Consider the following 22,733-nt stretch of genomic DNA (forward strand, 5'->3'; position numbering starts at 1 on the left):
GGGCCTGCCCTCTGCCACCCGGGAGCAGGCCTAAGCCAGCAGGTCGTTATCTCCCGAGGGGTCCCAGACCTCGAGAGGGCACAGGCCAGTCTGAGGGACCCCCCCCTTCCCCCGAGTGCACAAATTTTTGTGCACCGGGCCTCTAGTTGATTATAAGACACATTCCAGTTTCAAGGGTGTTTTGAGATGATAGGATACTCAGAGGCAGAGAATAGACATCTAAGGTATAGATTATTAATATCCCTCAAGAAAATCCTAGAAATACAGAAGAAATCAAAGCTATAGAAAAAACTTCGCTAACCCAAGAAAATTCAGAGTCTACAGATCAAAATTGCTCACCAAGAAGCATTATTTAATAAGTAGTGGTGGAACAAGTGTTTATTTTAAAACTATATATAATCTTGGATTTCGTTTTATATTTATACCACAGTAAGTTCCAGATGGACTCAAGAGTATGAATAAAAAATAAGTATTTTTTTAAAAATCCACTGTAAGCCAAGAGAATTTTTTGATGAATTAGATGTGAAAATATGAGAATCAGTATCTAACTTCAAGATTTTGGATCTGAGGCCCTGTCTGGGTAGCTTAGTGGTTGGAGTGTCGTCTCATATACCAAATGGTTGCTGGTTTGATCCCTCTCTCTCCCCTTCTCCCACCTTCCCCCTTCCCTTCTTCCCCTCCTCTCTCCTCTCCTCCTCCTCCTCCTCCTCCTCCCCCCCTCTTCTTCTTCTTTTTTCTCTCTCTCTCTTTCTCTCTCTCTTTCATCAACAAAAACATATTCTCGGGTGAGGATTAAAAAAAAACACACCTGTAACTTTTTATAGACAAGGAAACACAGGCAAAGAAAAAAAAAAAAGAAGACTTTGGTGAAGGGGGTAGGAGGGAAGGGTGGTCGATCACAGGTGTGGATGGTGGTAGGTAGGTTGATGTTCAGAACCATTGCAAACGTTTTGTAAGTTTCATTTGGAATTGGTTAAAGGACTTACCGGATGGATTTTTTTCTCTCTTTTCGTGGCACTAAAGTAAAATCAACTTGTCGGAGTGAGCAGATTCTTTGTTTCTTGGTAGATGGTGATCATTTATTGGAAAAGGCTTAGCTGGTTGTGGACATGTTTTTCTTACCTTCTAACTATTTTTTGTCCCACTTTAGAATCCCCAGTTATGTTTTGCCTTGTCTATAATTAACCAGTGGTGATACTCAGTTTGTAACAGTGAGTAAAGTGGTGACTACGGTGTGTCAGATTTGGAGAGTTCTTTATTTTTATGACTGAGATCTTCTGGGACTTACACATGCAACATACCATTCTTCTACTTCAAAAAGGGAGGAAAAAGTCTTCCCTTAAAGGGACCACCAAACAAGTATTTGTATGTGTTTTGTACCTGTGATCTCTCACTCTTTAGTTGTAGCATTAAATCCTGGTAGAGAGTATGTATATTTACAGAACAAAAAGTTTACCTAGACCAGTGATGGCGAACCTTTTGAGCTCGGTGTGTCAGCATTTTGAAAAACCCTAACTTAACTCTGGTGCCGTGTCACTTATAGAAATTTTTTGATATTTGCAGCCATAGTAAAACAAAGACTTATATCTTTGATATTTATTTTATATATTTAAATGCCATTTAACAAAGAAAAATCAACCAAAAAAATGAGTTCGCATGTGACCTTTGACACACGTGTCATAGGTTCGCCATCACTGACCTAGACTGTATTAGAGTTATCATGGAGCACAGGGTGTTTATACAACTTGAAAACCTTAGATCTACTTCAGAATAATGTTTCTTCCCCAGCTTGCCTCACCAGTTTGAGAAATGTCCATTTATAAACTGACTAATTCAGTATGGGATTAAGTAAAGTTCTTTTATTATAGAAGCAGTTCTCATTTAAAATAATCCAGCTTGCCAGTTCCTTAGGCTGATCTGAAATCTTTTTTAGATACGTTATTTGCTCTTATTTTCATAGAAAAAATATTTTAAATGAAATAAAACAAAGCTTATGCTATAGAGAATATGATTTTATTGTATATATTTAGCTTTTGAATAGTATCTATTTTTTCCTAAGGCAATAGAAATGAGGAGATCTATTTTTCTATTATCTTATTAGAGACTTAAATTATTCTCACTTTTGTCTAATTCTACATGGGCTGGAGTGATTTTTGTGTTGTTGTGTTGTTGTTTTTTGTTGTTGTTGTTGTTTGAGAAACAGTTTCCTGGGAAACACTGTTTTACATAAATCCATAATTGAGATACATACTACAACATGGATGGACCTCGAAACGTTATGCTAAATGAAAGAAGCCAGTCACAAAAGACATACATTGTATAATTCTGTTTATACAAAATGTCCAGAATAGGCAAATCTTTAGGATCAGAAAGTAGATTAATGGTAGATTAAATTATAAGATTAAGCAAAATAAGTAAAAAAATGTGTACACTGACAAAGATGCCCAATATATATTACTAAATGAAGAAAGCAAGCTATAGAATAGTGCATAAACTATAACCCCATCTTTTCTGTAAACATTTATACAATGGACATACTGGTTAACATAAGTTTAGAAATAGATTTGAAAGGATACATACCCTTGCAGCCCCCTACTGGGGATTGAGCCTGCAACCCAGGCATGTGCCCTTGACTGGAATCGAACCCGGGACCCCTCAGTCTACAGGCCGATGCTCTATCCACTGAGCCAAACCAGCTAGGGCTATTACATTTTTTAAATTTATAGTTTACCAGGTAAATGCTATGTCCTTAATTCCTTTTCCTCAAATTCTTTAGTTTTAAGGTTGAGTAAATGATATTAAAGCTTAGTTACTTTTCATTGAGCCCACCTGACTTCAACAAATTTTCAGTATTATATCACGTTCTGATTACAACAGTAATATATAGTTTTAGTATGCAGATAATAGAAATGTTTAGAAATACACAAATGTGCCAGCCTCTTTAAATACGATGACTGTGTTAACTTGGGTATATATCCTTTCAAATCTATTTCTAAACTTATGTTAACCAGTATGTCCATTGTATAAATGTTTACAGAAAAGATGGGGTTATAGTTTATGCACTATTCTATAGCTTGCTTTCTTCATTTAGTAATATATATTGGGCATCTTTGTCAGTGTACACATTTTTTTACTTATTTTGCTTAATTTTATAATTTAACATTTATTGTGGCATCTTAGGATCTGTGGTCTGTCAGAATTTAATGGGCAGTGTTATTTCTTAGACATAAAATAATGGCATATCATAATTATTGGAGTCTGGGTTTTGGTGAATGTCCTATAAATGGACATTTCTTAAAATTTTTTATTTGCAATTACAAACAATGCTATAGGACATATATCCTTGCATATGTTTGTTTTTCTGTAGAATTAAATTGTTACAAGTGAAATTACTTTGTCAATTTTAATAGATTTTGCCAAAATTTCTTTTTAAAAGATCAGTTTACACTCTGTGTACAGTGGAAGAGAGGGCTTATTTTCTCAAACTTCATCAATACTTGGGTATTCTCAGTCTTAAATCTTAACCTGATGTGCAAAAAAATATCAACTTGTTTTTATTTTCATTTTTTAAAATTGAACAAAGTGTTTTTATTGTAATTGAACTAGTAATCTTTGTCTACCTGTATTAGGAGAATTTTTTATATTTGAAATGATCCTTTCTCACATGTGTGGCAGATATTTGTTCTATAAAGTTTATTTTTCTTGACCTTTATGGCAGATTTTGTCATAGGGAAGTTTGAAACTTTTTTTTAATCTAAAATGTTTTTGTCCTCCCCCCTCCCCTTTTTTTGTTGTTCACACTATTACTGAAACCTTTGTATGGCACATTTTTTTTTTAATATATTTTATTGATTTTTTTACAGAGAGGAAAGGAGAGAGATAGAGAGCTAGAAACATCGATGAGAGAGAAACATCGATCAGCCGCCTCCTGCACACTCCCCACTGGGGATGTGCCCGCAACCCAGGTACATGCCCTTGACCGGAATCGAACCCGGGACCCCTCAGTCCGCAGGCCGACGCTCTATCCACTGAGCCAAACCGGCTTTGGCTGTATGGCACATTTTTTATCAGAGTATTCATGAATGCTGGTTTTTGTAGTATTGATCTGAGTTCTTTTCCTGAATTTGTTAAGAAAAATTAAGATTAGCAAACCATTTTAAAAGCGTCTCTGGACGTTGCTGAACATCAGAATTATAAACTCTGCTTAATGAATAGGATTGCTTTTTATTCTATTTATATCCTTATTAAGAGTCTTTTGGTTTTATTCTATTTATATCCTTATTAAGAGCCTTGGCTTTATATCTTTTTGTTCTAAAATACATCATAATTTTGTAATGGGTTTTAGTGGGAAGAATACTGTACTAGAAGTAGAGAGACCTGAGTTTTTTCCCTGTGTCATTAATAAGTGGTGTTCTATTGGATAAATTCCTTAAACTCTAGGTCTGTTTTCTCATTAGTGAAATGGGAAGGTCGTAATAAATATTTGACTTGTGTTTGGCTTAAAATTCTAGTAACTTGCTAGTTTTGTTGATTATTAAGAGTCAGTGCTTTTTTGTGCATTGCATTATCATTCCTCCCCTTAACCCGATACAACTATATTTCTCAGTATTTTAACACAGTACTCTTGTTTGTGATTTGGTTGCTCAGTTGTTCAGTTGTTTTTAAGCACATTCTTCTAGCTTTTTACTGTGAAATCTGTTTAAGTGTCTTATACACAAATTATGCCCAATCATCTTTACATAATTTTGTTCAGAAAATATTTGTGATAATCAATAAAGCAAAGAAATAAGACATATAATGAAGATGAAGTAGGATTTGGAGTTTAAGAAGAAAAATTGGACTTAGATTTGGTGTCAGATAAACCTGTTCCAATCTTATTTCTTCCATAGTGTAGAAAGACCATGAGCAAGTTAATTTGCCCCTGAGTCTCAATCTCTGTAGTTTTGTAATTGTAAACAGTTAGTAATTACTTCACAGGATTATTATAATGACTAATCACAGCCATTTAGTAGACATTTAGTAACTCATTCTCTCTTTAGATGTAACAACTAGTGATAGAGCCAAAAGAAGGACTTTGATTTTTTTGTTTGTTTTTGTATACTTGAAGCTATTAAATTGATTAGCCTCAAAATCTTGGAGTATATCTAAATGCATTTCTTTATGAACTTTAAATTCATCGTTTTCCTCTCTTGAAATATGTGCATTTGAGTTTTTTATTTTTATATAGAGAATCCCCACTCTTAATAGGACTGTGTTTTGCTTATAACCATCTATCCTATCTAATAAAAGACAAAACGGGTAATTGACTGTACCTTTGCTATGCTTCCCATTGGCTAATCAGGGCGATACGCAAATTAACCGCCAACAAAGATGGCGGTTAATTTGCATACTAGGCTCCAAGCGGTGGAGCGAAGCCAAACGTACCCGAAGCCTGCCGAGCAGCGAGGCCTCATGGCACCGGGATCAGCGGAGCCAGGAGGCCTCACGCCCCTGGGATCAGCGGAGCCATGAGGCCTCACGGCCCCCGGATGGGCGGAGTTGTGAGGCCTCACGGCCCCGGGATCAGCAGAACAGCAAAGCCTGACGGCTGGGTGGGGGGGTCTCTGGCCAGAGCCCAGCCAGAGCGAAGGCCAGGGTCCCAGGTGCTAGAGAAAAACTGGTGCCAGCAGCCGAGGGAAGGGAAGGCCTATTGCACAAATCTCTTCGTGCAACAGACCTCTAGTATATATATAAAAGCCTAAGCAATTGAACAACCAAATGATGGGTCGACTGGGTGCTATGATGTACACTGACTACCAGGGGTCAGACGCTCAATGCAGAAGCTGCCCCCTTGTGGTCAGTGTGCTCCCACAGAGGGATTGCCACCCAGCTGACCAATGGGTACCAGACACAGGGCTCACAGCTGGTGAGCACCGCTGTGGTGGCGTGAGCCTCTCCTGTTAGGGACTGACTGGGTGCGAGCCTATGGCAGGCACAGTAGGGCCGGGATGAGCAGGAGCGGTAGGCAGGAGTGGCAGGCAGCGACAGACTGGCAGTTTCAGGCCATTCCCTGCAGGCCATACTGAGGGACCCCACCAGTGCACGATTTCATGCACCAGGCCTCTAGTCCTTTTATAAGGCATCCCAAATAGACAAATAAATGAAATTAGTAAACTTAAAATAGCACTTGCCTAGTTAGGATTGTGCTTTTGTGTTAACTAGGTTTCACATTCATTTCTAGAAATGCATCACATATCCTATCTAATAATAGACAAACATGGTTATTGACCGTACCTTTGCTATGCCTCCCATGGGCTAATCAGCATGATATGCAAATTAGCCACCAAGAAAGATGGCGGTTAATTTGCATACTGCAGGCGGGGCAGTACAGCGCCACCCCGCCTGCCCTGCCGCCATCCGGGCCTGCTATCTGCGACCTGGGGCGGCGGGCATCCGTGTGCGACCCAACCCGGGGTGGCTGGGCAGGCCAGCAGCGATCAGCCGGCCCGCCTGGGCACCCTGTGTGTGACCCAACCCGAGGCGGGGCCCCAACCCCTGGATCGGCCCTGCCGTGTGCACAACCCAGGACAGCGCCCCAGCTCCCAGATCGGCCAGCCGTGTGCGTGACCCAGGGAGGCGGGGCAGGCACCAAGGATTCGGGCCTGCCATCTGCTACCTGGGGAGCGGGCCTAAGCCAGCAGGTGGTTATCTCCTGAGGGGTCCCAGACTGTGAGAGGGCACAAGTGGGGCTGAGGGACAACCCCTACACACCTCCCCCGCCAGTGCACAAATTTTTGTGCACCAGGCCTCTAGTATCATATATTAAAGGATAAGCCTGAGTTATGTATTTATACTTGAATCTCTAACTAGTATATAACTTTCTTTTCTTAAATCCTCACCCAAGGACATATTCATTGATTTTTTCTTTTTAGAGACAGGGGTGGGGGGAGAGACATCAATGTGAGAGAGAAACAATCGGTTGCCTTCACATGGGCCTGGACCTGGGTCCAGAATTGAAACCAAGACCTTTCAGTGTAGGGGACCCATTCCAACCAACTGAGCCACACTGGCCAGGACCTATATGACATATTCTTAAGAGCAATTTATTATTTATTAAAAATTTGTTTTCATGTGGTCTCTGAACAAATAAAAAAGTACTGAGATTGTCTCTTCCTTTTTCCTTCCTTCCTTCCTTCCTCCCTGATTAGATTACAAGAAATGAGATTTTTTCCATCTGGTATAGATTGTATTTTAGAGTATTTGCTTTTAGTCTTCTACTAGTTTTGGATTGAGATTTTAAAATATTTACAAGGAAAATTAGTAGTTCTGTTATTTTAAAGAAACAGCTTTTGAAAGAATGAATGTCTTTAACATAAAAGGGAGAGATGCTTAGCGAAATGTGTTGTCTTACAGCCAAATTTATATCCCACCGTTGGGCTCCAGACACCAGGAGAGGTCGTTGATGCCAATTTTGGGCAACATCCTTTTGTGTTTGATATAGAAGACTACATGCGGGAGTGGAGAACCAAAATACAGGCACAGATAGACCGGTTTCCTATTGGAGATAGAGAAGGCGAATGGCAGACCATGATACAAAAGTAAGTGAAGAAATTTGAATGGGTATTATTCAAAAGTACTTTTTTATAAAATACTGGAGGTCCCAGTACATGCATTCATGCACTGGTGGGATCCCTCGGTCTGCCCTGTGGGGATCGGGCTGAAACTGGTTCTCCGACATCCCCCAAGGGGTCCCAGATTGTGAGAGGGTGCAGGCCAGGCCAAGGAATCCCACCTGTGCACTATTGGGACTGGGGAGGGACTGCAGGAGGTCTCCAGGGCATGTCTGGCCCATCTCGCCCAGTCCCGATCAGCCGGACCTCAGCAGCAAGCTAACTTACTGGTTGGAGCATCTGCCTCCTGGTGGTCAGTGCGCGTCATAGTGACTGGTCGAACAGTCAGACACTTAGCATATTAGGCTTTTACTATATAGGATGTTATTCTTTTGGTACAAAAGTATTTTAATCTCTAAAAATAACTCACTCTATTTGAACAATTAAAAATAATGTTTGATTTGAACATACAGAATAGTATGACATTAATAGTATGACTTATTAATTTGATGGAAGAAATAAAGTGACATTAGATTACTTAGGTTAGGGTAATTCATTTTCTAGCATTAGTAATAGCATTTAATGATTTCCTTAGGTTACATGATTCAACTAATAATACTGCCAGTGCAAAAGATAAATTCAGAAAGATAATTTAGATTGTATAATTCAGGATCATGTTTTTTGACATGAATTTGACTATGCTGTTCAGTAGTTTAAATATTTATGGGGAAAAAATAATTATTACCCAATAAGAATAAGTATCAAAATAATGATAAAGTTTATATACTGGAATACAGACTTAATATGTATATTTCAGTTTTCAGGATTTGGCTACATTTTTCTAGTGAATGAGTTATTCTGTAAGAATAATGTCTGCTATTTTTTACTAATATCCTTTTTTTGCTAAATATTTTTTATCATGTAGATTTAGGAAGGTTCTAATTGCTCCTATTCTAAATAGAAAAATCTGACCAATAACCTCTGGCTTAAGAAATTTTTAAAAATCTTATGATTATTTTAATGCCATTTGCTTGTATGTGCTGTTACTAGACATTTAAAAGGAGGTAAAGGAAATAAAGCCAAGGAACAGTGAAGGTGAAGTTAGGATCCTAAGTTCAGGATAAATACTTAGGATCCAGTTAATAGCAGCAGGAGAGGGTGGGCAGCAGCAGAGTACACACTGGGAGTCAATAAAAGTACAGTGGGGCCTTGACTTGCGAGTTTAATTCGTTCCGGAGACCTAGCTCTTTAAGGAGCAGCTCATTAACTCAAATTACTCTATCAACTCAATGCAAAAAATGTCCGAGAGACAGCTGGTATCTCAAAAAACTCGTTAGTCGGGACACTCGTAAGTCAAGGCCCCCACTGTACTGTAAAATGAATAACCTCTCATTTTTTACCAAAAAATTTCAATTTGTGTTATTAAGTTACTTTTTATGAAAAAGTAGAATTTCATTATGGAAATCAGGAAAAATAATTCCTATGACAGTCAACTTTTAAGACTTATCTTTACTGAAAGGCTTAAGATGACACCAGATATCCGTAGTACTAAATGGTAGCTTATAAAGCTTGAAATAGTATAAACTTAAAAATGAAATAAACACCAGTAAGTTTAGTCATTTTCACTACTATAACCAAAGAAAATGACGAATTCTTTCAGATACCATCAATCTGACAGTTCATCTTAAACGTCTTTATAATTGCTTTGAACAGGCTGAAATTGAAAAATCTAATAAAGGTTTTTGTGTGTACCTTTTGGAGGAGATAATGATTGGAAGATATGTTGATGATTCTGAAAACATGCTTCTTCACTAGAGCAATTATCATCAGGTATTGCAGAATCTGCACTAGTACTTTTGTCCTGCAGTTAAAAGAATAGTGAACCCTGACCCAGAATCTCATAGTTGCCATGAATTAGAGCTAGGATAAGTTGCTTTCCTGGGGTCACTGCCCTTTAATGCTTTAAAAATGGTCACCACTAAGCCTCATGGCAGGATAGTAGCAGAGGAAACATCTTATCCTACAGCCAGAGTTCTATGAGAGCCCCCACCCCAACCCCATTCTTCACGAAATAGACACTCACATGACGTCCTGGAAAGTTTATTTTCAAAGGTTCTGTCTCTTTAAATAATTTGAATTAAATGAAATAAAATGAAAAATCTGTTTTTTAAAATACCCTCTGGTCAATCCCGCTTCCCTGAAACACTGCTTCTTCCTACCATTTTCTAGCAGGTCTTTAGTAGTCCAAATGAAGGCGGGTTTAAAGTTGAATATTTGGCTTTATTGACTATCTGGGTTAATATTGCTTAGTCAGCAGTTTTTCTAAGTTTGTGGTTAAATGTAAATACATGTTTTGGCCACTTGGTGGCTTATTCAAAATAAACCTGTTCTTTGGAAGAGTGTCACTTACATATAAATCACATTTGAATAATTAATCTCCTGGTGCACAGCCATACTAGTTGATTTAGATTAGAAAGCTGATTAGTATTTTCACCTTTATAGACTTCTTTTCTGGAAGATTATCCAAGTTCACTTTAGTACTTCTTGTGTTCACAACTTGTGATCCATCTACTATAACTAATAGATAAAGAAAGGGGTTGAAGTCCAGAATACAAGGAGTTAATCTGTTATTTTACATTTATTTTATTTTACAAAATGACAACACTTTATTGGGATAAGTTGTGATAAATGTGAAACAGAAATTATGGTGAGTAGGATTGAATATAAGGATAGGAAACAATCATAAAGGACCTGGAGAAAATGGGGTGTCCTTGATTCTCTAATAATACTTATATTTAGGGACAGTAGTCTCAACATAGCATTTGCAGTTATCTTTTTGGAAATACTACATGAAAGAACAAAATTATTTTTTGAACTTTAAATGAGGTTATTAAAGCCTTAATTATTTCAAGGGAATAGATTAGTTTTATAACACCAGAGTAGACTTTGTTTATGTAAATTGTAGTATAAAGCATGTATTCTCTTGACTAAAAGTTGTGTTTCTTCTTTTTTTTTTTTTTAAGAATGGTTTCATCTTACTTAGTTCACCATGGGTACTGTGCCACAGCAGAGGCCTTTGCCAGATCTACAGACCAGACCGTTCTAGAAGAATTAGCTTCCATTAAGAATAGACAAAGTAAGGAATTATGGTGCATGGCTCACACTTGTTTTCAGATTATAGGTTTGGTTATATCGGTTTTTATAAATTTTAAAATTGATGCCTCTGAAATTTATTTTTATTGATATTTTTTAAGATTACCTTTTAAAAATTCATTTAGGACTTTGCTAGCATTCTGGATGTAGAAAGATATAATTTTGGAGACTTTGTAAGAATGTACCACTTTTTAAAAAATGTTTTATTGATCTTCCAGGAAATAAACATTTAATAAAATGATTTTATTTATTAGTAAAGTAGCCCCATAATTAGATGTTAGTGGAGGTAATACATGAAAGATAAATACTTTTGCATTTAAATTGCTATCTAAATTTAAGATAGTTTTGATCTTAAGCATTTATTACTTAGGTTCTAGTGCTTTTGGCCAGAGTAGTGGGGCCTGTTCTTACAAAGGTAAATCAGCAGGATAACTGTACCATAGTTAGTCATCATAAAAATGGTATATCCATCAGGAAGGGTGTAACGTGGTTAGAGTATAGGCATAAAAACAAAACATGGGCAAAATCATGATGAATGAAAAGAAAAATTTTTTATAGGTCAAACTGCTATAATGTCACTGAATACATTATATTGTAGCTTCTGTATGCTTTGTTTCACTATATAATAAGCTCTTGTGAACAGGAAATGATCACATATTCTTTGTGTCCTCATCATCTAATATAACAAATACCTGACACAAGGAATGCTCAATGAGTGTCTGTTGAATTCAGATCTTACTACGTTTAGCATTCTTTTAGTACTGCTTCAAAAGGTTATCATAATTACTTTCAACAATAAAGATATAAAATTAAAAGGTTATCATATTTGATAAGACATTTTGAGTATTAATTATTTCTTTGACTTTCCTATGGTCTTTTTAAAAACCACTTTATTGAGGTATGGTTGACATATTAGAAGCTGTACATATTTATTGAATGTAATTTGATAAGTTTGGAGATTAGTATATGTGCATGAACCCATCAACACACCATGTATGCCATAAAAATAGCCATCTTTTCTTTCTTTAAGATTTTTTAATTGATTTTTTTAGAGAGCGAGGGATGGAGGATGTGGGGGAGAGAGAGACATGGATGTGAAAGCAAAACATCAATGGATTGCCTCCTTCATGCCCCCTACCAGAGATTGAGCCAAAACCCTGGTGTGTGCCCTGACTGGGAATCACACTGGCAACCTTTTAGTGCACAGGGCGACAACCAACCAACTGAGCCACACTGGCCAGGGCCATCTTTTTTACTTTAGTTTTTATTATTTCAGTATTGATTAACAGGTGTTTTTCCTATATTACTTATATGATAATGTTTCTACTCTTTAAAAAATTAATCTTTTGCTCTTTTTCTCTAAATAGGAATTCAGAAATTGGTGTTAGCAGGAAGAATGGGAGAAGCCATTGAAACAACACAACAGTTATACCCAAGTTTACTTGAAAGAAATCCTAATCTTCTTTTCACATTGAAGTGAGTTTCTTTAATAAAATGTTATATTTATTATATATGTGTGTTATATGTAACCAAAGTAATTTCCATGTTTTAAATTTTTGTTCAACCTTCTTTCAAATATTGACATAAAATTTTGTAATACAGCACGTTTAAATAACAGGTTACAAAAATACTTGTGTTGAGGAGTATAAACAGATGGCATCTTTTGTTTGGTCTTCTGTCATTCTATCTCTGTGTTTCCAAATGTGAAAATCTTACTTAGAAGATGGGAATCTATTTTTTCCTTCTGCAAAGTACCTCATAGTAAGTCTGTGGCATTTTAAAAAATTGTGATAAATATGCATAACAAAAAATTGCCATTTTTACATGTACAGTTCAGTAGTATTAAGTACATCACATTGTTTTGTAATCAGTCCAACTGTCCATCTCCAGAACCTTTCTAACTAAAACTTGGTACCCATTAAACATTAACTCCCCATTTCTCCTCTCCCTACCTCCTGACAACTAACATTCTGTTTTCTGAATTTGAATTTGACTACCCTGTGTACCTCATATAAATGGAATTGTGAAATATTTGTCCTTTGTTAACTGGCTTATTTCTCTTAGCATAATGTCCTCAAAGTTCATCTGTGTTGTAGCTCTGTCAGAATTTCCTTCCTTTTGCAGGCTGAATGTTATTCCATTATATTCATATACCACATTTTGTTTATTCACTCATCCATCTTTGAGTTGTTCCCACAGTTGGGTATTGTGAATAATGCTGCTACGAATAGGGGTGATGAAATATCTGTTGGAATTCCATCGTGTTCTTATATCTAATTTGATTTGCTACCAAGTACAAATATTATTTTGATTAAATTATTTGGGAGCTAAAATGGTAGTCCATTTTGATTTTATTATAGCTACAGATAAACTTTCATTTTCTTAGTAAATCTAGATTAAAGGACATACAGCTTTTGCATATAGTCTATTTTTCTGGAAAATTAAAAAATATTCTAACCAGTATATATATAAAGAGGTAATGTGCTAATTGGTCCTAACGGTGTTGCAGTCACAACGGTTCAACAGGCTGCATGCACACATACTATGGGCAGCAACAGGGGTGGGGACTTCCGCCCCCAGCAGAGGTGTGCGCAGGCCTGCCCAGCTCTGATGTCACACTGCCTTGGAGGCGGAGGCCGCTTCCGACGGAGGCATGCGGCATGCGCAGGCAGGAGCTGGTGGGCGAGGACTTCCGCTCCCAGTGGAGGCACGCACGGGCCTGCCCAGCACTACCGTCACTCTGCCTGTGTGTGTCCCCGCCCAGCGCTGAGGTGAAGCTGCCTGCCTGTGTCCCTGGCCAGGGATGTGACCCCACTTGCCTGTGTCCCTGGCCTGGAATGTGACGCTGCCTGCATGTGTCCCTGCCCAGCGCTGAGGTGAAGCTGATTAAAATATTTCCTCTAATTAATTCCCTTTTAATGTGCATGAATTTCGTGCACCGGGCCACTAGTAGTATATAAAATCATACTTAGTGCTTTTAGCATACTATCTTAAGGCCAGAGTTATTGATAAATACAAGTTTTATTAAAATGTCTCCTTTCAGAAATCTGTTGCTATTAAATAAATGGCTCTTTGAAGATTATCGAAGTAAATTTTTTTTCTTTTTTTAGAGTGCGTCAGTTTATAGAAATGGTGAATGGTACGGATAGTGAAGTACGGTGTTTGGGAGGCCGGAGTCCAAAATCTCAAGACAGTTATCCTGTTAGCCCTCGACCTTTTAGTAGTCCAAGTATGAGCCCCAGCCATGGAATGAATATCCACAGTTTAGCATCAGGCAAAGGAAGTGCTGCACATTTTTCTGGTGAGATTCAATCTTATGATATTATCCTTATATTTTGGCCCTTTATATTTTTGAACCACAATAAAATTTTTAAAAATCTAGACACTTCTGTAGCAGTTTTGCACATGTGTATACTTGATCTCAAGATAATCTGGAAGAAAAACTTGGATCAGATGCCTGTGTTTTTAGTACCAGGAAGTAACTTGAGCTATTTCTGAGAATAAGTTATTATAGCAGATCTTCATAAACAAACGCTAATGTTCGAGTTGTCTCTAGAAATTAAATCATAAATATTTGGTAATGAAAACATAATTATATGTTTTAATGAAGTTTAAATTTAAAGGGGGTGATGTGTCTGTGATGTCTTATGCCACTAATCACCACATCTAGCTGGGCTGCCTGCTATCTATCTTATTCTTTCTCAACCAAGACCAGTTCATTTTCTCTTGTTCCCCACCACCAACCTCCCGGAGGCCTCCTGTTTTTGTTTGTTTGCTCACCAGCCTTATTCTCCAGGGCTTTTGGTGTTCTCTTAATTAGAATTCTCTCCTTTCTTAGCTTTTATGATGATTCTACAAGTTTCTTTCTAATCCTTAGTCTTCCTTCTTTGCTTGTCTCTTTCATTCTGTTTTTCCCATGGTGTTATCTTCCTCAGTAACATTTAACTTTATAAAACAAGTCAAGTGCTCTTTCCTTTCCTTTCATAGAGTAACAACTTTGCTTTTTCTCAATCAGCATATAGCTCTCTTTTTATATCACCATCCTGTACAGTGCAGATGATTCTCATGTTTATATCCTTAGCTGCTTCCCCTCTTGAATATCCTATACAGTCACTTCAGACTTGGACTAATTCTTAGCCTTAATAAAATGGGGGTGATGAGAACACGGCCCTCATGAGGGATCGATCCATAATGAAGCCTTCAATAAATGTCAGAGGAGATGATAATTATAGCTCACAATTAAGTGTACATATATCTTTTCAAAGAAGTTAACTGTTTACTATTCAATAGTCCATTGATTTAAATAGTCCTATATTTTAAATACAAAAGTCAGAATATGGGTATATTATTTACAACCTAATAATAAATTCATGTTTGTTTTTATTTTCATGATCTGTCTTTTTCTTCTTTTTTTCCAGGTTTTGAAAATTGTAGTAATGGTGTAATATCAAATAAAGCACATCAATCATATTGCCATAGTAAACACCAGTCAACTAATTTGAATGTACCAGAACTGAACAATATAAACATGTCAAGATCACAGCAAGTTAATAACTTCACCAGGTAAGTGATTTCTCTAGTTTTACGTTACTTTAAGCAGCCTAAATCAGGTGTTATCATGTTTAATAATAAGTTTCCCAAAGCTTTTCAATCTCTCAGTATGCACATAGGCTCTTTCCTTTGTTCCTTCTTATTACTCTCCATTTCCTTGCCCTTATAGTGAGGTTATAAGGACAAATGCAGGGCTCTGCAGTCTACTCTTCCTGCCATCATAGACCTATATAGATGATCACACACATGCCATTTGTTATGTTTCCAAGTTAAGTCAAAGTATTGTATTTAACCTCTAGTATTAACATATGATACATTTACAACTATTTTTTCTCTCTGTGTGTATTTTTTTGCTGTAAGTGTATGTGAAATGTGTACTGCCTTTCAATTAACTAACTTTATAAAAACTCTTATTTAAGAGCCTATCTTTATGTAGCTTGACTATAGCAGATGTGGTTAAGTCATTTAGAACAGTGGTTGCCAACTGATGGTCCACAGACCACTGGTGGTCCGTGAGGTCCAAAAGGTTGGCAACCACTGATATAGAACATAGAGTATGAAGGTAGTATTGAGCACCTGTTGGATGTCAGCCATTTTGCTAGGCAGGAAGAGCTTTGAGAGAAAAGATAACTATCATATATAATAAAAGGGTAATATGCAAATCAACTGAATGGCATAACAACTGCTCTCTATGGCTCACACTGACCACCGGGGAGCAGATGCTCAATGCAGGAGCTGCCCCCTGGTGGTCAGTGTGCTCCTGGCAGGAGCAGGCCTAAGCCACAGCCAGACATCCCCTGAGGGCTCCTGGACTGTGAAAGGGCGGAGGTCAGGCTGAGGGCTGAGGTGCGTGTCATCCCCCCCCCAACCCCCCAATGCACGAATGCCGTGCACTGGGCCGCTAGTATGTCATACTGTACTCAGGTTTAATGTTCATGAAATCTTTTAAAAGTTCCTGAAATGTAATCACCTGAATTCAATACTAGTGTGTGAAAGCAAAATCCTATGAATTCAGCCTGCCCAAATCATCTAGCATTTGAATCTTAATTTGGTTTAGAACTCATGTTATAACGTTTTAAAAATAATTATAATGACCTTGGCTGGTGTGTCTCAGTTGGTTGAGCATTATCCTGTGCACTGAAAGGTTGCTGGTTTGATTCCTGGTCTGGGCACATGTCCAGGTGTTGGGACTGACTGTCTCTCTCTCTCTCTCTCTCTCCCTCCCTTACCCCCTCTCTAAAAAAATCAATAGAAAAATATCCTCTGGTGAGTATTAATAGCAACAAAAAAGACCTATATTGTATTCGGATTTTTTTATTATTTACCTAATATGGGAAAAGAATAGGTCCACAGAGAGAAGAGGATGGTTTGAGGAGTCCTGGGGTCCAATTAGTTCATTTGTGTTATCCAGCCAAAACTGGGTGGCTAAATAACAGCAAGATACCCAAATAATCATTAATTAGCAAACAGAAAAGGGGTAAGCAACTCCCCCCCTCCCTCCCCCTCTGTCCCTCTCTCCCTCTCCCTCTCCACCCCCTTTCCCTTCCTCGCACTCTAAAATCAATTTAAAAAATAACAAAAAAATAATGGATAGACTTTACAATTTGATATTGGTTTGGTCTTATAACATGAATTGATTGGTCATACTACATTTTGGGGAAATTGTTCATCAGTGCACATTTTATCAAAGGAGAGAGAACCTAACTTTTAGCAAGGAATCTTAATGGAAATATGACTCCAGAAAAAGGAATATATGTAAAAATATGTATTTGCAAATTTGGCAATTTATTAGAGTCTCCATGTTATCCTTCACAAGTGACCAAAATTTACTGAAGTAATGGTGTGTGGTACAGGCTATAATGGAGGTCCACAGAAGTCATATGGAAACAGTAGAAAAAGTAACTATCTTTTGCTGAGGAGGTTAGGGTAGTCTTTGACAGTACAGATGACATAGTAAAAACAAAATTAGAATATTTAGTAGTAAAAATTATGTATGGGAATCTTAAAGGGTAAGATTTTAGTACTTTATCATTAATAGAGCATTCTGCCATTTTTTGCAATCAGCTGGTGAGTTTTTCTCTTAAATACTATCCTCATGGCAGGAAGTTGCTAAAGGGACCTATTATTACCTGAGTTCAGGGAAGGAAATGTAACATAAGGGGTTGATGACACAGCATTCTCCCTTGTGTTCAGTATAAGAAAATAAGCTTTTAAATCCCCTTAAACTGTTCAACAGTTACAGTTACTTTATAGTTGGTAATGGCTTTCCTTAAAACAGTATTGTGTACTAGGCAAAAATGGTATTAACTATGAAAACCATTTTACAGATGTAGAGCTGAATAACAAAAAAGTAAATGTGTGGGCTTTTTTTAAGGTCAATAATTAGTAGCTAGTAAGTTGCAGAACTGAGACTACTTCCCAGGATTTGTGACTTCCAGACTTGTGCTTTTTCCATTTACTTCCCTCTATTTGAAAGTCTCCTCTCCATGCTAATGTCTGTTCTAGTTAACGTTACTTCTTCCAGGATTTTTGCCTTGATTTATATACCCTCCACATGTGTCACTCCTTGTGATTAACTTTTATCATAGTAATAGTCCCTTGCAATACAATAACTTTCTCAGCTTTTAACAGGTAGTTTGCTCCTACAGGGCAGAGGCAGTTTCATTATATCCTTAGCACCTAACATGGAACATGAAGAACTTGGCTCAGGGGCTCTTGCATGTGTATTGAATGGAAGAATCCCTCTCAAATAGTATATTGAATTGTTTTCTTAAAAAATGGTTTAGTATATCATTAAGATCACCAAAAGCTTTGCTCTTAAGGATTTCTACTAAACATTGTTTTTAATGTTAATTTTTTTTAACAACTCTCAAAGGTCACCAATATAATACAAAGCTTTTCTGACTCATGGAGTTCTAAGGCAGTTGCCACCTTCTTTAAAATCTCTGTCTTTGTGATAGAAGTGTGCACATCCCTCCCCCCCCCACACACACACACACGGTACTTAAACCACACACACAAGTCATGCAAGGTGTTAACCATCTCTGGTGGCATTATACGTAGAGTGCTTTTTGTTCATCTGCATTCAGTGTTCTTGGTTTTTCTAAGAAATGAATATCCCTTGCTTTTTTAATAGAAAGGTCATTTTTATTTAAATATTTCCTAAATTTTCATCAAGTGTTTCCTTTTGGGCTGTGTAATCGTTAGCAAGATCATCACAGGCAATTCTTAAAGATTAGGTATTTTTTGTTGCTTCCTGTGTGGATGAATCTGAAGGTCCTACATTGACTACTATAGTATGTCCAAATGTAGTTATTGGCACATAGTTATTCTGTAAATGTAAAATGAGTGAAAATTGAAAACACCCTAAATATCCAAATCAACATTTTAAAATTAAGATTTGGCAATACTTTTAGTATGTGTACTTTATTTCCCTTATCTCCAGGAGTACAACTTTGTTAAAAGTCAGCTACATATTTGGCTTTGAATATATTTAAGACTTAACTAAATACCTACTTTGAAGATTGCTTTTGTCTTATGAAATCATTTTTATAAGCAGGCTATGTAGTTGAGTAGTAATTTATTTTAAACTAAGCTGCAAGTATGCGATTTCTAAAATTAGGTTTGTTTTTTCATTTTCAGTAATGATGTAGACATGGAAACAGATCACTACTCCAATGGAGTTGGAGAAACTTCATCCAATGGTTTCCTAAATGGTAGCTCTAAACATGACCACGAAATGGAAGATTGTGACACCGAAATGGGTCTGCAGTGATATTTCTTACATTTTTAATAAAAAATGATGGCTACAAGGTTATGTTTTTACTCGTATTGATTTACAGCTGATGAGCATAAATCAAATTTAAAGATAGATGTATGTGCCATTGGATTTGATAATACACATTACTTTTCTGAAACTTTCTTATGAGAGTGGGTTGCTAGACAGAGCAGAGTTACTTAATACTACTTTCTGAAGTTAAATGCTACAGAGTTTTCTTCGCTGTTAGCGCTGTCATTAGTGCAGTGGTACCAACTTAGTGTTAAATATCCTTTAGAGCAGCGGTCGCCAACCAGTGGTCCGTGGACCACTGGCGGTCCATGAGGTCCGAAAGATTGGTGACTGCCGCTTTAGAGGATATTTAAGGTTGGAGATATAGAAAGGTTTTATACTTATTTTGCTGTAGCCAATAAAGGCCAAATGGGTAGAGATGCTTTTATAAATTCTAATCAAACAGAATTTCTTAAATTCATTTAATGAGAATATATGTGACTATTCATAGTTCAGTGCCTGGCACTTAGTAGGTACTTAAGTGTGACTTCACCTCCTCTTTCCCCTAAATTAAACGTTATGCTTAATTTTACTTTCTTGACAACTTGTATAGTAAACTGCATTGTAAAGTTAAACCATCAGCAAATTTTCCCATCAGTTGGAAAGTGAACATTATTAAAGCTTATAAATTCTTCTTCATCAGAATTCCATGGCCAACATTAGACTTCTTAGTATTTTGAGGTTAAAGGGTATTTTTTCAAATTGTTATGGGTATATATAAGAAACCACTTTATAAATGTAGTTATTATTATTTATACAACTACCTTGTTGTTGGGGATTATGTATTCTATTGTAGAAATACTTTTTTCAAGCAAGGAGTATGATTAAAAAGGCAGCCTAGTTTTATTATTTTATTAAATAATCAGCAACTTAAAAATTCAAAGAGTAATTTGAGCATAGTGATTAAGAACAAGAGTTATACAGCCAAATTACCTGGATTCAAATTCTGCAACTGCCACTTACTAGCTGTGTAACCTTGGACAAGTTACTTAAGAGCTCTGTGTCTCAGTTTCTTCATCTGTAAAATGGATATTATAATAACTGCTTCATAGATCATTGTGACAATTAAATGAGCTAATCTGTGAAAAGCTGATAGAACAAAGTGCTTATTATAAATCATCATAATCAATTGTGATTACATGTATTATTAGTAATTTAAATGGTTACATTATTAATCATTATTGTCAACCAAAATATACCCTAAAATTATTTTCTAAAAGTAGTATTCTTCTGAGCATAATGTTTTTATTGGAATTATTTAGCCTCCCTTAGCATCCAGGAATCATTTAATTCTGTCTCTATTCTATGGCAGTTAAAGTAGCCTGACAGGCAGTTACTAACGTTTTCTTTTTTTCTTAATGTTGCTTATTGTAGTTTGAGAATTGTGCTTAACTTTTTATAAAATTTCCCTTGACATATAGGTACATCCTAACACTGAGAAAGGTTGTCACCTGACTTTCAACTGCATGCTAGATATTGGATCCTAGACTCTTGAGACCTAGATAAAACATACCTTTTAACTGCAAAGTTTCATATTAAATTAAATAAATCTGCATATTTAGAGAAAAACATTAGGTAATAGTTGCTAAATTAAACATATAAAATGTTATAAACAATTTATGTTCATTTCTCCATTGCACTTCATTTAGTAATGTAGTAAAATACTTGTTTGTTTTGGTTACAGAAGTTGATTCAAGTCAGTTAAGACGCCAGTTGTGTGGAGGAAGTCAAGCCGCCATAGAAAGAATGATTCACTTTGGAAGAGAGCTACAAGCAATGAGTGAACAGCTGAGGAGAGAATGTGGCAAGAACACAGCAAATAAAAAAATGCTGAAGGTATATTTGTTTTCCCCTGTAAAATATAAGTGCATCAAAGGAACTAAATTGTAGTTTTGTAACACAGAGAATAGAGCTAGAAATTCTTGTTGCACATGAACTCCTCCCTGGCTTCCTATTTGAGAGTGAAAATATTCTGTGTGTTTGGGCAGTTCTGCTCTATTGGAAGTAGCACTGGAGTTCAAGTAAAAAGTATGGATTCAATCCCCAATTGTGCAACCTGTCAGCATTGTGTGCACTTTATCAACTTACTTTTCTTAGTCTTTTCTCAGCTATAAAATTGGCAAAGTTAGGAAAAATGTGAGTATGCTGATAAAACTGTAAATTTGAGATATTTTTAGTAAACATTGCTCAGAGTTGTAGCAAATTGAAAGTCTAATATGTACATGGTTTTCATTTTGATGATTGGTGAAGGATTTTGGGTCATCTAGTTAATACATTTTCAGGTCTTTTCTAGTTAACATTTATGATAGCTAGTAAGATGGATACAATTTAAACAATTTAGTAAGTTAGGCACAATTTTGTGTATCATTTGAAGTTGGAGTTTTCTCCTACTTTAAGTCAGGATTGTAATTAGCTGTGGAGATGTTATTCCTTTAAAAGCTTCTTTCCTACTCAAAAAAGTCCTACCAGCCCTGTAAGTCTATGAAACATTAACCTAGCCATTGTATATATATTTTTAATCCTGCGTTGGGTTTGTTATCAGAGAATTGCATGGGTGGAATTTTTCTGTTGCTAGTGGGAGTGGGGTTCTTATGATGTCTTGAGAAAAATAATTTCCTAAGACTCACAGGAGAATGAGATATATTGAAAGGTTTATTTGTGTGTTATTATATCCCTTGGTTTGCAAAGTCCCATTTCCCTTAAACCAGTCTTGGAAAATATGCAGCTGGGGATTCGGCAGAGCTAGAAGCAAAACCAGTGTCCAAAGTTTCTGTTCCATGGTGGAGTTGAGTCCAACAGTGCATCAGACTGATTGTAATCCATTAGTCCATTGTGTGGGCCTTGTGGGAGAATGCAGGGGAGCATGCCCCCTGCAACAAGAGTGCTAAGAGAGCAGGAGGGCCAACAGAGCCAAACAAAGGGAGGAATTCCTTTGTTTAGGAGTTTAATGAATATCAAATCTTCCCACACTTGCAGTGACCATGCCTGTTCTGATCTATGGCTTGTTCCCCGGTGTGATTGACAGACAAGTACCTTCCCACGTCACTCAGACCTGGAGAGCGTTAAGCTGCAGCATCCTGACAAAGCTGTACAAATGACATGCCTACATTATCTAGCCTTCTCTTTGCTTCTTTCTAGTTATTAATAACCAGGTTATTACAGTGGTATCAGGTTGGGCTCAAAGATGCTAAGTTATAAACATTTTTTCCTGAATTTTTGAAAGTTCAAAAAACCAAGGAGAGATTCATGTTGTGCTGCTTCGGTGTCACGTACATAGTAGCAAAGGGCAAGGCTCCTGACTTACCTTCCTGACTCAAACTGAGAGTCGGTGCACCAGTAGCAACACCTAGTAGCACTGATTATGGCATAAAGTTAGCAAAAATCATGCACCTACATATCTGCTTGATCTAGGATGGGTTAAGGAAACACCTATATACATCTCCAGTTAAAGGTATACAGTCTTGTATTTTCAGTATCTGAGGTGGGAAGAGAGGTGTAGTCACTATACTTAGTACTTCATCTACTGGATAGCAAACTGCTTTTCTAATAGTGATCATCAGCTCTTAAAGAAAAAGTTTAAAAGAAAATTGGTGGATTATGTGATTTAAGCT

General features: G+C 36.8%; 1 protein-coding gene across 1 annotated transcript in view; it reads left to right on the forward strand.

Moving 5' to 3' along the window:
• RANBP9 (RAN binding protein 9) overlaps positions 1-22,733 on the forward strand; it is a 78,634-nt gene that overhangs the window by 46,798 nt on the left and 9,103 nt on the right. The window contains exons 5-11 of the mRNA XM_006769712.2: positions 7,393-7,577; positions 10,613-10,725; positions 12,110-12,218; positions 13,853-14,043; positions 15,161-15,305; positions 18,936-19,057; positions 20,807-20,958. Of these exons, the coding sequence (XP_006769775.1) occupies positions 7,393-7,577; positions 10,613-10,725; positions 12,110-12,218; positions 13,853-14,043; positions 15,161-15,305; positions 18,936-19,057; positions 20,807-20,958 (1,017 nt within the window). The remainder of the gene's footprint in view (positions 1-7,392; positions 7,578-10,612; positions 10,726-12,109; positions 12,219-13,852; positions 14,044-15,160; positions 15,306-18,935; positions 19,058-20,806; positions 20,959-22,733) is intronic.

Source organism: Myotis davidii, unplaced genomic scaffold (genome assembly GCF_000327345.1).
Source record: "Myotis davidii unplaced genomic scaffold, ASM32734v1 scaffold62, whole genome shotgun sequence".
Classification (NCBI taxonomy): Eukaryota; Metazoa; Chordata; class Mammalia; order Chiroptera; family Vespertilionidae; genus Myotis; species Myotis davidii.